At 44.5% G+C, this 14966-nt stretch overlaps 1 protein-coding gene across 2 annotated transcripts in view; it reads left to right on the top strand.

Annotated features, from left to right (window-relative positions):
* F13B (coagulation factor XIII B chain) overlaps nt 1-14386 on the top strand; it is a 286489-nt gene extending 272103 nt beyond the window's left edge. For both annotated transcript variants that reach the window (XM_086955282.1, XM_086955274.1), the window contains one exon: nt 6727-14386. In XM_086955282.1, coding sequence (XP_086811408.1) covers nt 6727-6929 — 203 coding nt within the window. In that variant the 3' untranslated portion in view covers nt 6930-14386. The remainder of the gene's footprint in view (nt 1-6726) is intronic.
* Nucleotides 14387-14966: the final 580 nt, after the last annotated feature.

Here is a 14966-nt window from a genome sequence, read left to right as displayed (position 1 = left end):
ACATGCCTCACTGGACAACAGGGACTACCTGGAGCGCGCTGCAACACAATGCTATTCCCCTGAGCCTCCTGGTCCATCTTTGACCTGGCTATCGTGATCAGCAGGGAATCCCCCTCACTTGCGTGTGATCCCTGCGCAGACCCCCCTCCTTATCTCTTTTGTTGGCAGCCACTAGTTCGCTTACCCGCAGGGCCCCATAGAACGCCAACGCAAATGCTGCCCGGAATAGTACAACCTCGCTAGGTGAGGAGCATGTCTCCTTCAGTTTAGCCAACAAGGAGGTCAATCTGTCAAATCCTGTTGGGTGCCTGGTATCCTTTTTGCGCCCCTCTAGGCGCCGCCAGCCGCGCAGCGCCGCTAGCCGCGCAGCGCCTTTCTGACTACAAAGGAGTCCGTCGGGTCCCTGATCCCATGGAGCTGAGCCATAAATGATATGGCAGCCTTATACCGACTGGCGGTTGCCGCCGACCGGCCCTCCTCATGAAGTGCCACTAAAAATTGGGTAAAGGACCCCTCCTGACCCCATCTATGCTCCCATGCAGGACCCAAAAAGGTGCAGTACGAGCGGAAGCCCCTTCATAAGCTTTTCTTGTCCTGGGCACTAAACTGGCTGCCACGAGGTTTTGTAGTCTGGGGCGCCGATTTGCCACAATGCTTCGGTAAATGGCGCTGCCACTAGCTCCGCTAAGGGTAAACTATTCCTGAAAGCCTGCAGTTTGAAACGAGAGAGCGCATCAGCTGCATTATTCAGTACTCCCGGCACATGTTTTGCCCTGAATTGTACATTTAGTCTCAAGCATTACAACACAATTTCTTTCAACAATCGCAATATCCACTTGCAGCGTGCTGCCTGCTGGTTAATGCACTCAACCACAGTCATGTTATCGGACCAAAATACCACCGAGCGGTCTCGGAACTCTTCTGGCCAGGCCGACAGTGCTACCCAGATGGGGAATAGCTCTAGAAAGCCAATGTTGCTTGTCAAACCACTTGTTTCCCACCATGCTGGCCATTTATGGGCCGACCACCGGTTACCAAGGATCGCGCCAAACCCCACACTGCCCGCAGAGTCTGTCCATAAACCTAGTTCTGCCGACGAAGCCGGGGCTTTGCTCCAGACTACTCGGCCGTTGAAATCTGCCAGGAATGCCAGCCAAATGAGCATGTCCTGGCGAACCTCTGCTGACAGTCTCGTGCGTCTCGATGCCTGAATTCTCCCGGCTCCTTCTTGGGAACTACCCTTAATGGGGAACACACAAAATTGGCCGTTGGTGGTTCACCGAACGGTCCTGCAACCCGCCCCAAACGAACCTCTTTTGCGATTTGTGTGGCGGCCACTGCCGGGTTGTGCTGAACCGATAGTTGGTTTTTGCATGAGGAGGACCCCCGAAAATCACCCGCCGGGATCCTGAAGTCATACGAGAAGCCATCTCGCAGGATCCCAGCGGACACGTGATCAGGGTATTTGTTCAGCCAGGGAGTCAAAGCCAGAATATCCACGGACGATTGCTTGGACCTCGGAGGCGGCGTGTCAATCCTGCTTGGTACCCCCTTTTCCTCCAGTATTATTGCCTCTGGATCGGCAGCTCGTCTCGGGGTGGGAGGTGTTACCACAACCTGCGCAGGCATGCCTGAACCTGCATGTTCCCTGTTGCCTGTTACACGTTCCTTTGTTAAAACCCCAACACACCCCTCGCTTATTCCCATTCCCGCCCGATCTAGACGGAGTATCTCCCCCGTAGGTTAGTCGAAAGGGCTGTGGATGTTTCTGCTGAAAGGCCCTGGAGCGGTTTGCACTAGACCCTGATCCACCCGCCGCGCCCGGCAGGAACTGTGCATGCCAAGATACAGTGTCTAAACAATCCCAAGTCAGTGTTTCATTAAACTATTTTGCTTTTCTAAATGCCACATCATACCCTTTCCATTCTTCTCCTCCATACTTCTCATGGAAGCCCGTGATCCTTCTCTGGTAACAAGCAAGGTCTCCCAACAGTTCTGGTGTTCCCTAACCCACAATCGCTACAAAAACAGAGAAAGCCCTGATCCAGTTCATCATGGACTCTTCCACCCTGAATTCAGCCATCTTTGCCCTCCATACACTGGGGTGCCATAAATCCTTCTGAGTTTTGGCAAATTCCAACTCACGATTGTCTGTCAACAATGAAAACATATTTATATACTTGTTTCCCCACACCACCTCCTTCGTTGCCATAGGAACATGTTGCGCCAGGCATTCCCGCCTTAATGGTACAGCGCCCTCCCCTATTATTGGGAGCGATCTCTTACCGGCTTCTGATGTACCTCCGGTCGAGTCCATCGACTTATTCCGATTTTCGACCGTGGCCGGGTTCGCCACCTGTGGAGAGATAGAAGGCACGTTCGTTGCTCCAGCGCCCCTTGTCTGCCTGAGCTGTTCGATAATCTGCCTAGCTTCCTCGGCTGGATCTTCCACAGCCGCGGTTCCCCCAGCTCCCTTCTTTAACCAAGGTAACACAGCCACCAACTGAATCGCTAGTTCGGGAGGCATTTGGTCGTTATCTAGCGGCATGATAACCACAGGGATTGGCAATCCCCCATCCGGTGTGGGTACTGGGCTGGACGCTGGTGCTACTGGGACTACCGGGACCTCCATCAGGACTGGGGCCTCGCTAGGACCCGCTTTCCCCTTCTTCTTTTTCCCCTTATCCCCCCTGGGGTAATGTTTGGCAAAGCAGGCCCCAAGATCCTCTTAGGTCGCCCTGAGGGCCCTGCTTGGGCCTCCACTTGTTTCCGGAGGGCCGCTAAACCGCGACCCAACTGGTCTACTTTACCGAACTTCCTGTCCATCGCCGACACTTGGTTCACCAGTGTGCGCAGCATTCGTTCCATCTCGGAGCTCTTTCCACTCTTCTTACCAGGCATATCTGCGTTCTGTTTGACCTCTGCCTGTTCTCCAGTAATGACTCGTACTCCAGCTACGCCTTGACCACTGAAACAGAAAAACAACGATTACACGTTCAAAAAATGCAGCTTGTTCCCTTGAGGGCTCAGGAGCGACGATGGGTGCAGCCTTCAGAGCGCAGGAACAAGAGGACGCTTGCCTGGATTCCCGCGCCTTTTATCTTGCAGCGGGAAGGCGGGGCAGCATCCCCATCCCGCCCAGAGGTGCACGGACTTCCGGGCGGGTGTTAGGACAACCCTTTTAGGCGGCGGGGGCGTGCTCCAACCACACCGCTATGGGCATACCAGCCGGGACACGCCCCCCACCCGCAAAGGCTTCCCGGGGGATCGGGGCACCCAGCCATACGTTCGGGGTGACCGAGTGGTCTCCACTTTCAAAGCTTCATGGAGATTATCGCTGCCTGAAGATCCATATCTGCCTATAGCATAGTATTTTATGCAAACCTCAAACTTAAACAGGCTAAAAGATAACGTTATAATACCGTGGATAAGCCACACAGCTGAATCGGATCTCCAATGAGTGACCACTTGTAACCATTCTCATAGAGTGCCCTGTGCTCTGATTTGACAGTGAGAGAGTGATCGCACCATAGTTTGTAATGCTAATCATTCTCAGCATACGCTACGAATACGCTTTCACGTTACGCGTCGCATTAAAGCTTCCGTGTGACATCATGTACGGCGCCCTGTACGCGAAAGACGCAAATGTTTTTAATTGTTTAAAAACATATATTTATGTATTTAATGAACATACTAACAGAATACATTATATAGGGTAGTTATTAAAGTAGTTTTTTTAAACTTTGAACAACCGTATATTACTTTTAAAGGCAATTACAGTGGAACGTCATCCGTACTCGCATCGTAAGAGCACCATAAGCACAGTGTAAGCGTACGCAAAGTCATGTGACTTTAAAAGAAGAGATTTGATTGGTTCATAACAGTTCCTAGTCCAACTGTTAAAATTTCCATCCCATTTTAATCATTCTACCTTGACTTTATAAGAAGAAGCATCTCTTCGGAGAATCTTGTCAAATAGAAGGAAGATTACCATAATAACAGCAATGGACTCATCTTCCAGCCATTCTTTAGAGGAATACTTAATTCCTAAAGAACCTCCAAAGAAGAGGAAAGAAGCTCTAATTTGGCAGTTTTTTACTTTTCCAGAAGAGCAAAAAAGAGGTTAATGCTCCAAAAGTAACCTGTAAAATTTGCCAAACAACCCTTTCAAGGGGTGATCCATCCAAAAAATACCCCTTTGGCACAGCAAATTTGGAGCTACACGTGAAGAACTTGCACGCCAACAACTTTGCTCGAGCTGCAACACGGAGGTTGCAGGACAACCCACCTGCTACTGCAAGCACATCAACTGCTGCAGCAGCATTTTCAGCAAGCAGTCCACACCCACAAATTGATCCAGATTTTGCTAAAGATAAAATTCTATACATTTATTGCAATAAACTTTTGTGTTACGGGGCACAGTCTATCGACCTGATAAAACGCAGAAAGCAGGAGCATCGCTGTCCTTGACATTAGTTTCTTTTTATTCATTCTTTTGTTCCTGTTGGACACTTTTTGAGTTCCAGTTCCATTTTTTTGCTTTTAAAAAAAACTTGTTGACAAAACACAAAAAAACAGAAAAGTAAAAACACAAAAAAAACAGAATTATAACGATCTGCTCCTAATAACCACACGGAGTTAAGAATGTGAGGATTTAATGTCCGAGCGCCGGGAACGCTACTTGCCCTTTGCTAGATTCGCAACAATTCCCGGGGCCGCCTACGTTCCCAGAATGCACTGGGCGCACGCTCTGGTAAACTCGAGTGCATCGCCACATGAATGTTTAAGGAGCTGCAAAGGGACCCCATCCCCTGGGACTCCAAAAATAACATTTGGGACCATGTGGGGAACCCCAATACCCCCACGGTCCCAGCCAGCTCCCCGCGTCGTTCGAGAGCCGGCATTGGTTTGTCAGAGAGAGCAGTTTATTAGCTCCTCTCTCTAACAAAAAGCAATCTACTTTCCTACTTAAAAAAGACAGCATATTAGTTTGCTCTCTCTTTCAAATAGGAAAGCAATTTGCTGTGCTAAAGTTGAAGCAGCGATGCTTCTGCCCTACCATAGCAAACAGCAGTGTCCCGGGACACTGCAGGAGCCGGCCCTCGGAGGTGTCGGACCCCAGGGCCATCAAGAGCTCCAGGAGGGAGGCCGCGTGACCCCCTCCCAACATTAAAAAAGCCCTGAGAGGTGGTGGTCCCCGGGGCTGTGGGGTCCGTGCTGTCACGGACCCCCCTATTTAAAATATTACTGCCCCAGGCCCGCCCCGACATTGCCTATATCGCCCCCCGCCCGCACGTTTGCCCGCCTGCCTCCCGCCTCCCGCCCGCCTGCCTCCCGCCTCTGCCTTACCTCAGCCGCGCTCGGGACTTCACCACCACTCCCGGGCCCCCGCCCACCCCGACATTGCCCGGACCGCCACCCGCCTCGCCTTACCTGAGCCGCCGCGCCACTCCTCGCCGCTCGTCACCACTCCTCCCCGCCTGTCATCATCACGCAGGTGTAGGTCGCGGTCAGCACTACGTCGCGGCCGGCGCTAGTTTTAGGGGACTACTTTGTTTGTAAATTTAATTTTTTTAATTTACGTATAATTTTTTGTTAAATTCGCCTATGTCCATCTACACACCCTGAGGATTCCAACAATGTATTGGGTGTGTGTATTGGCGCTGTGGTTCCCAAGTTTACCTTTCCACAAGGTTTCTGTTCTCTCTTTATACTAGTAGTATATATATATATATAATATATATATATATATATATATATATATATATATATATATATATATATTGACTGAAAAAAACATAGCTTTCAGCCACGTTATAGTTAAGAATTAGCATTTAAAAAACCTTAGAAATTCATTGAAAAAACCATAGGTTTCACACATGTTATAGTTAGCTGGACATTTCACTCATACAAAACCATTGAAATCCCCCCGTTATAGTTAGTTCAGCTAACTATAACTCGCACACCCGCAATGCACTGCTGATGACGTCACATATTACATCACTCATGACATGGTCAGTGACATCACTCATGACATCACTGATGACATCTCAAATGAATACACACATTAAAAATTGTAGTGATTAGCAGAACTCTTGGGAACATTGTTTGAAATTTTAAAGTGATTGATAGATTTCTTGACTTAAGTTTGAATACCAATAATTTTCTGCCCAACATTCCATTCAATTGTTTTTTGATCAGGGGTTGACAGGTCTCACAATTTAATGTATATTAATCCGTTTTCAAAAGTAAAGATGAAATCCACTCTAAAGGGATGTCCAAAACACAAACTTGTACCATAAATGATGGAGAAGATTGAATTTCTTAATAAAATATTCTCTGCTGAGCTATTTTGCAGGATAAAGACGTTTTGTTAATGAGCCTGCTACAATAGTCAACCTGATATTCCTTTGATGTATGAAAATGGTTAGTACTCCAGCACATTATTGGGTTACTTGTTGGAATGGGCAATGGTTTGATTTGCAGCTCAGAAAATCAAACACACATGTGCGCACCATACACACATAGAGATGCATACACACACAACCTCTCCTGCACCTCAAGATACAGTTGAGATAACATAGTCCAAGGATTATCCGCATGCTGTTACAAAAATGTATGCTTATTGCTTCAACATGTAAGAAAATGTTGGTGTTGTCACTGTTTGATCAACTAGTGTGGCACAATTGTCAATAACATTATATGTGACACTGTGTTCTCTTCTAGAACCCTGCATATTATCCCTGGATGAAATTGAAAAAAACAACCTGGAACTTCGATGGAATTTTGATAACAGGCAATTTTTCTTCCATGGGGACTACATTGAATTTAGATGTAAGAGGGGTTTTTATAATGCACCCTTGGATGGGATTTCTGGGGTTAGAGTACAGTGCATGTTTGGTCAGCTGAAATATCCCAGATGTGCATAAGGATGCAGCTCAAACATTATATGAAGACGGTGGAAATTGCATTGAAGTTTTGTCTTAATACTATGTGTCTTCACCCAAAATGATCCACATCATTTTCTGTTTCACTACCAGAATGTCTGTTGGTTAATTGTAGGCAGTATCATAATTTGTTATAGGAAGAATAAATATATATATATATATATCTTGGATCTATGACAGAATTTCGACAGACAGAATTTCGACCTACACAAATATCGGCGTAATTATATCGATAGCAAAAATATCGACGCCCTATGTACAACATGGTAAGTACCAAAATATCGAAAAAATAATATTGATGTTAAAAATATCGTTGTCAAATATATCGTTTTTTTTTGGATTTAAAATAACATAAAAAATACTGTAAATAATACTTATTAATTACTTAAACATATTTAAATATATGTAATAATGATAAAAAAATAATAATACATATTTAATTAAAAAAAAAAAAATTAAAAATCATATATAATATATACTTACTTAACAATAATTACTATTCCCACTCCAGTGGGTGCAACAGTAGGGAAAACTGACCCTGAACCCTAAAAATACCCCTTTACCCAAAAACCTAAAACTGACCCTGAACCCTAAAAATACCCCTTTACCCAAAAACTGAAAACTGACCCTGAACCCAAAAAATACCCCTTTACCCAAGAACTGAAAACTGACCCTGAACCCAAAAAATACCCCTTTACCCAAAACCTGAAAACTGACCCTGAACCCTAAAAATACCCCTTCGCCGAAAAACTGAAAACTGACCCTGAACCCTGAAAATACCCCTTTACCCAAAAACTGAAAACTGACCCTGAACCCTAAAAATACCCCTTTACCCAAAAACTAAAAACTGACCCTAAACCCTAAAAATATCCCTTTACCCAAAAACTGAAAACTGAGCCTGAACCCAAAAAATACCCCTTTACCCAAAAACTGAAAACTGACCCTGAACCCTAAAAATACCCCTTTACCCAAAAACTGAAAACTGACCCTGAACCCTAAAAATACTCCTTCACCCAAAAACCCAAAACTGACCCTGAACCCTAAAAATACTCCTTTACCCAAAATTAATTAATATTACAATTAAATTACTTCCCACCCTATTCCCCTATAAACCCACAACCCACTCCAGTAGTAAAACATATAATTTAGTTAAAATTATACATAAATTATCAATTAATTATTCTATTAATCAATTAAAATAATTCATTGGCAATTAATATTTAATAGCAAAATAAATTAATCATAAAAAAATAATTATTTAATTACAAATTACTTCCCACCCTATTCCCCTATAAACCCACAACCCGCTCCAGTAGTAAAACATATAATTTACTTAAAAATATACATAAATTATCAATTAATTAATCAATTAATCAATTAAAATAATTCATTACCAATTAATATTTAATTGCAAAATAAATTAATCATTAAAAAATAATTTTTTAATTACAAATAAATTACTTCCCACCCTATTCCCCTAAAAACCCACAACCCGCTCTGGTAGTAAAACATATTATTTACTTTTATATATTTTTTATTTATAAAAACATATTAAACACATATTATAACAATTAATTTAAATACTTAACTAAAATTTCTAACACATATTAGTAAATCGAAATTACTTACATCGATATATATGCTATCGATATAAGTAATTTCGATATAACTTACCTTAGGGTCGATATTCTGGCCATCGATATTCTGGACATCGATATTCTGTCCCATCGATATTAGCAACTCGATATAAGTGTACGTCAAAATTAAAAATTCGATATTTTGACTGTTTACCATATATCTTTGTTAAAATGCTTGTTATGCCCTTCTCATTATTTATAGGGATGTAATTCGAATTTGGAGTGTACACATCTAAATAAAATCATACTGAAGCAAGGCACATATATTAATCGCATCAATGCTCAAACCTATTCATCTGCTCATAAAGGTTCCCATCACATTCACTTATACCCAGAGGATGTGAAGATATCCTGGAATGATTCCAGTTATGATATAATAACTTAGACATATGAGTCTTTTTGTTTTGAAGCAAACACACTGTAATTCAGAGGATAAACTGCATTTGGCAAATGGGGTTGTTTTGCTTGTATTTAAAATATTGTTTAATTGATTATGCTACAGTTTATAGAAACTAAAAAAATTAGAGTGTCTCTGATTTCTCTCGATGAACAATTTCTAATTAACCACACAGATTTCACATTTCAAACAAAAATATTATATAAAGAGTTTGGACTTGTCGCGAAAGACTTGAAAAAATAAGGGGATCATTTGTATATGTTAGAGGCATTGCACTTTCAAATGGGTTCTCTTAAGTAAGTATATTTTTAGTAATAAATGTAAGGGAAATCTGAGAACAATAAAGAAAATTGGGTATATTTCAAATGCTCTGTTTTATTTTAATGTGGCACTTTATAATGTGACTGGGACTATGTGCTGATAAATCGCAGGCACACCTGCCCAAGATTTTACCATACTCATCTGGGCCCATAAAACATACACACTTTGAACAGGTAAACCTACTCTTAACCAGTGATTAATTTAACCTTTTAGGACCTATACCTTGACTTACCAATCCTTGTCACCGGTACCTAGACTCCTAAGGGATCAAGGGAGTTAGCAAGAAAATAGGTAGTAAATAAACATTTGCACTCATGAAATAACCAACCACAGAATCGGGGGAGGATTAAACGCTTTAGCTAAATAATTTCTTTAACTGTCAATGTCCAATACTTGATTAATCAGGGCTTGATCAATTAGAAAGAATAAAATCAAAGCAAGAGGATGTGAAATTATCATGAAATGTTATATAAGCATTGAAACATAGGAGGGGTAAGAAGATGGAAACAGCATAATGACATATCCCGCTCAGCTTTATATTTACCGAGAATGGTGTGAAGACCAACCCTGGAAACGGGCTGGGAAAAGGACAGGACCTCCGATACTGCAGGTGCCAACAGGATAAAACAGGTGCAGACCAGAATCAGGATTAGTATGGACCAAATTGGATCAGAACAGGACCACCGCAGGTCAGGACTGGCACCCACAGCTAAAGTGCAACTCCAGCATCACACAGTTGGGTTAGTGAATCTTCTCCCTCAGGAACCCAGATTGGGTTATCGAACTCCTTCCCAGAACCCTGATTGGTTATCGATTCTTCTAACAGAGTGCTCCGCCAGAACCTCTGCTCTCAATCGCCTATTGAGTGCATTGGGTCAGTGACAGGTCAGCTATTCGGACAAGTCAGACAATCTAACAAGCTAAGCCTACCTTAGTTATACTATTTTCCAGGGCAGTGTACCACCCCCCAATGTTGCAAATGTGTGAATATCCCCAATTTGATTGGTCAAAAGATGAGGAGAGGTCATCACACCATACCACTTATGAGGTCATGCTCTTCAATATTCAGATTTATGTTCCCGCCAAATATTTTATTTTCCCATGCACTTTTATTCCACCCGGCAGTGAATGTATCAATAAGAACTACAATGTAATATAACAATTCGGTTCAGCTTCCTCTCCAAGGGTCAAGAGGTAAGGTTCCCAAGAACATCTTCTAGCAAGTCAGGAGTTGGCCGTGTTTCAATGCCATGGCTTGTGGACTCTTGAGCTCTTCTGCGCAATCGCAGGATTGCAATTTGAAGTGCAGCAAGATTACATCAGGCTGTGAAACCTAACGGAGACCTTAACAGAGAGGAAAGGAAAGCGGAAAACTCACCAAGCTGTGCCCAAGACCAGCCGCCTCCCGCCGCCAGACCCTAGCTCCATCATTGGGTCCGGCCGCCGAGCGGAGCGCGACGCTGGTTGCAGCCCTAATACTACAACTCCCAGCATTCCTGGAGACGCAGCCCGCGTCAATCACGCGCCAGGCGGCGCATAAAGCTGACATCACCCCGGTCGAGTGGGGGAAACGCTGTGAAACCTAACGGAGACCTTAACAGAGAGGAAAGGAAAGCGGAAAACTCACCAAGCTGTGCCCAAGACCAGCCGCCTCCCGCCGCCAGACCCTAGCTCCATCATTGGGTCCGGCCGCCGAGCGGAGCGCGACGCTGGTTGCAGCCCTAATACTACAACTCCCAGCATTCCTGGAGACGCAGCCCGCGTCAATCACGCGCCAGGCGGCGCATAAAGCTGACATCACCCCGGTCGAGTGGGGGAAACGCTGTGAAACCTAACGGAGACCTTAACAGAGAGGAAAGGAAAGCGGAAAACTCACCAAGCTGTGCCCAAGACCAGCCGTCTCCCGCCGCCAGACCCTAGCTCCATCATTGGGTCCGGCCGGCGAGCGGAGCGCGACGCTGGTTGCAGCCCTAATACTACAACTCCCAGCATTCCTGGAGACGCAGCCCGCGTCAATCACGCGCCAGGCGGCGCATAAAGCTGACATCACCCCGGTCGAGTGGGGGAAACGCTGTGAAACCTAACGGAGACCTTAACAGAGAGGAAAGGAAAGCGGAAAACTCACCAAGCTGTGCCCAAGACCAGCCGCCTCCCGCCGCCAGACCCTAGCTCCATCATTGGGTCCGGCCGCCGAGCGGAGCGCGACGCTGGTTGCAGCCCTAATACTACAACTCCCAGCATTCCTGGAGACGCAGCCCGCGTCAATCACGCGCCAGGCGGCGCATAAAGCTGACATCACCCCGGTCGAGTGGGGGAAACGCTGTGAAACCTAACGGAGACCTTAACAGAGAGGAAAGGAAAGCGGAAAACTCACCAAGCTGTGCCCAAGACCAGCCGCCTCCCGCCGCCAGACCCTAGCTCCATCATTGGGTCCGGCCGCCGAGCGGAGCGCGACGCTGGTTGCAGCCCTAATACTACAACTCCCAGCATTCCTGGAGACGCAGCCCGCGTCAATCACGCGCCAGGCGGCGCATAAAGCTGACATCACCCCCGTCTCGCGGGACGCCGGGCGAAGCCCGGGCAAAGGGCGGGCCCTCTACGGCCCTCATCGACAGGAAGAGGCAGGGGCAGGGCCCGATCCCCTGTTCCTTCAGAGACGCTCCTACAAGTAAGACTCTGTTGTCGTCCCTGTTTTGTTTGTTAACTGCGTTACATACAGATGATGTCCAAAAAGAAACCTGCTGCTCTGCCCGCAAACACCATGGATAACTATGTTGTGCAAACAGTAAAGAAAATAAACGAACAAAGGAGGGAATCACTTGGGCTAAGCCAGTCACCAGATTTGCGCAGGTTAAGCCCTACTTTACCTCTGTCAAATGACGATAGTCCTTTCGTATTGGTGGAAACCAGGGTTTTATCATCAAATGCATCACCTATCATTGAGTCTGGTAGCCAGCCATTGATTATGCTACCATCCCCTGTAACCCTGGATGTAGACACTGACAATGTTTTAGATTCAGACCCAGAAACTGTAACTGGTCCGGTGGAGGACGATTCACCACCGATTGAGCACACACCCCGGCCTGTGCGCACCTGTGTGAAGAATCAGCGGAAACAGGGCGGTCCAAGGCCAAGAGTGAAAAGGAAAAGAACATTATCCCCAGGCTCCTCGAGAGCTCCCCAAAAGGCTGTAGGGGAAGGGACTATAAGAAACAGAGGAGATGACGAAATGTTTAGTAAACTGCTTGAGGTTGTAGAGGGTAAACTTAATGAAATTATAAAACCTCTGATCTCTAAAATCGATAAATTGCAGGCTGAAGTAAAAAGACTTGGAGGTGTGCAAATAAAGTTGACGGAGGAAATAGGCAGTCTTAATACCTTATTAACAACAAGAAATAGTACTGAAGTGGTTAACCAAGCTGGAGAAGGGACATCTGGTGTGCTGACTAATCAAGTCCATATGCCGGCCCCAAAAGATAATCAACACGTAACAACAGCAGAAGGGCGTCCGTTGATAGTAAATTTACCACAAGCACAAGTCCACGGTACAGACCCACTGCAGTTTATTGAGGAAGCCTCACCTGTTGTACTGGTGTTAGCTAATGTTCCCCTTTTGGACGACGGCATTACCGAGTCATTTAGCTCTCTGACTAGTAAGGCCCTCCATTGGCTCTCAGGTAATATGAGGTTAGCACCTGGAGGGTTACAGCAACTGGCGCACGATATTAAAGCAGTTAAACGCGTTCCCTGGATTGGGAATCGCCCCAAAAGATTTAAAGGGGATTGTGTGGCGGTGACATTTGCACACCCTGAAGTACTCCCAAATGTCCTAACGCATATTCTTCCGCCTCAGCGTAGAAGAGGTACGGTGGTTCCCCTAACATTAAAATTCTTTTATGGGGAACAGCAAAATGTAACCCTACCAAAAACGCCAGCATTAGGATGGGATAATAACTTGAATATGCATAACCGCTGGGCTTCTCCCCTAGTACCAAGCCTGCTATTACATAACAGGTTTGATGCCCTGTCTGGTCTTAATAACTGCGATTGACAAGAGGTCAGACACGAGATTGCCGAAGCGTCCGCAGGAGTAGACCTAAATCAGTCCCCAAATACTATAGGTAGTACACTGCTTAAGTCTGTGAGTACATCTTGCAATATCTTAGAGGGGGCATCAACATCTTGCCATATTGCTAGTCGGAACATAGCAGGACTAGCTTCTAAATTTGAAGTATTAGGGTGGCTAGAACTAATCAGAACATTTGATATCTTATGTCTACAAGAGACCTGGTGTCTAAACTTTAAGGGTCTTGATGGTTTTGTAGCATATGAGCTACCAGCGGTGGCAACTACCTCAGGGAGGGCCAAAGGTGGTTTGCTAACCCTGATTTCTGTGAAAATGCGTATTAGGGTGAAGGAGTATATCACCGTGGGCAATAATTCCCAACTGCTGTGGTTAGCTGATGAGGCAGACAAAAACATTCTACTGATTAATATGTATAATAATGTTTTTGATGCTAGCAGACACATGGTTATTTTAGAATTAGACATCGCAATCAAACAATTGATGAAAGCTTCTAATACAGTTTTTGAGTACATATATGTTGGAGATTTTAACATTTCTGTTTGCCCTCTCTCTAATCAAAAGTTGTGTGGCACTTTGAACCGTGTTGGAGAGCCAGCTACACATTTCCCACACAATACATATGGAGAAACTTTGAACTCCTTCCTACTCGCCTATGATATGGAGGTCTTAGAGATTGAGCAGGATGGGAAGGGTGATAGCTTGCCAACTTTTGTGGGGAGGGGGGCGAACACTGTAATTGATTTTATTTGTATGTCTTCCGAACTAGCTCATTTTAGCTCTGATGCCAAGGTTGTAGACTATATGGTTAGTGATCATAACTGTCTTGTTATTGAAACTAGGTTTTGGAAAATGTGTTATTTGATTCGTTATATGTATCATACTGTATTTTTTGCGGATTGCGATTGTAAAGTGTATTTTCTTTTAACATGTCTTATATGTATGTACTTTTATGGACATGATTTACATGTCTCCGAATAAAGTTTTTGACTTGACTTGACATCAGGCCCCAATACGAGCTAATAGCAAAGTCAAAGAGAAACAAATTTAGAACAAAGAGTAAATGAATGCACTATATACCACTTATCTCTACTCTATTCCCATTACTTTATTTTAACTAAAGCATTAGAGATTATGCAGAACAAACAACTTAATAAAAGCAATAGTGCAATTGTTAGCATATTAACACACAGAGTAGCCATCTTAGTTCTAGTGCACAGAAGCAAGAATTTCCCACCAGGCAGAGAGAATACCTCATGTCACGTGAGTATGACAGACGCATGCGTAGAAAAGTTCCCGCATTGCAGCAGTCATTTTAATGCTTTTGAGTTACGGTTAGTAAAAGCACATATGCAAGCTTCCTCAGATTACTAGAAATGTCGTGTTTTGCATTGTTAGTAAGACGAAACATATTGTTTAATACATTACTCGTTATTTTGTGAGGGTTGAGTCCAAGCAAGGCGCTTTATGTGCGAAACCTTGCTCCATCAGTACTGAAGTATGGTGTTCTTGCCAGCATTCTATGACAGTAAGAGGTAGGTATTTTCAAGTTTTAAGAATCACAGGAAATGGCTTTTGTA

The sequence above is a fragment of the Lissotriton vulgaris genome, chromosome 1_1, assembly GCF_964263255.1.
Source record: "Lissotriton vulgaris chromosome 1_1, aLisVul1.2, whole genome shotgun sequence".
NCBI classification, from domain to species: domain Eukaryota; kingdom Metazoa; phylum Chordata; class Amphibia; order Caudata; family Salamandridae; genus Lissotriton; species Lissotriton vulgaris.
Note: the sequence above shows the minus strand (reverse complement) of the source record. Positions and strands in the feature narration are given on the sequence as shown.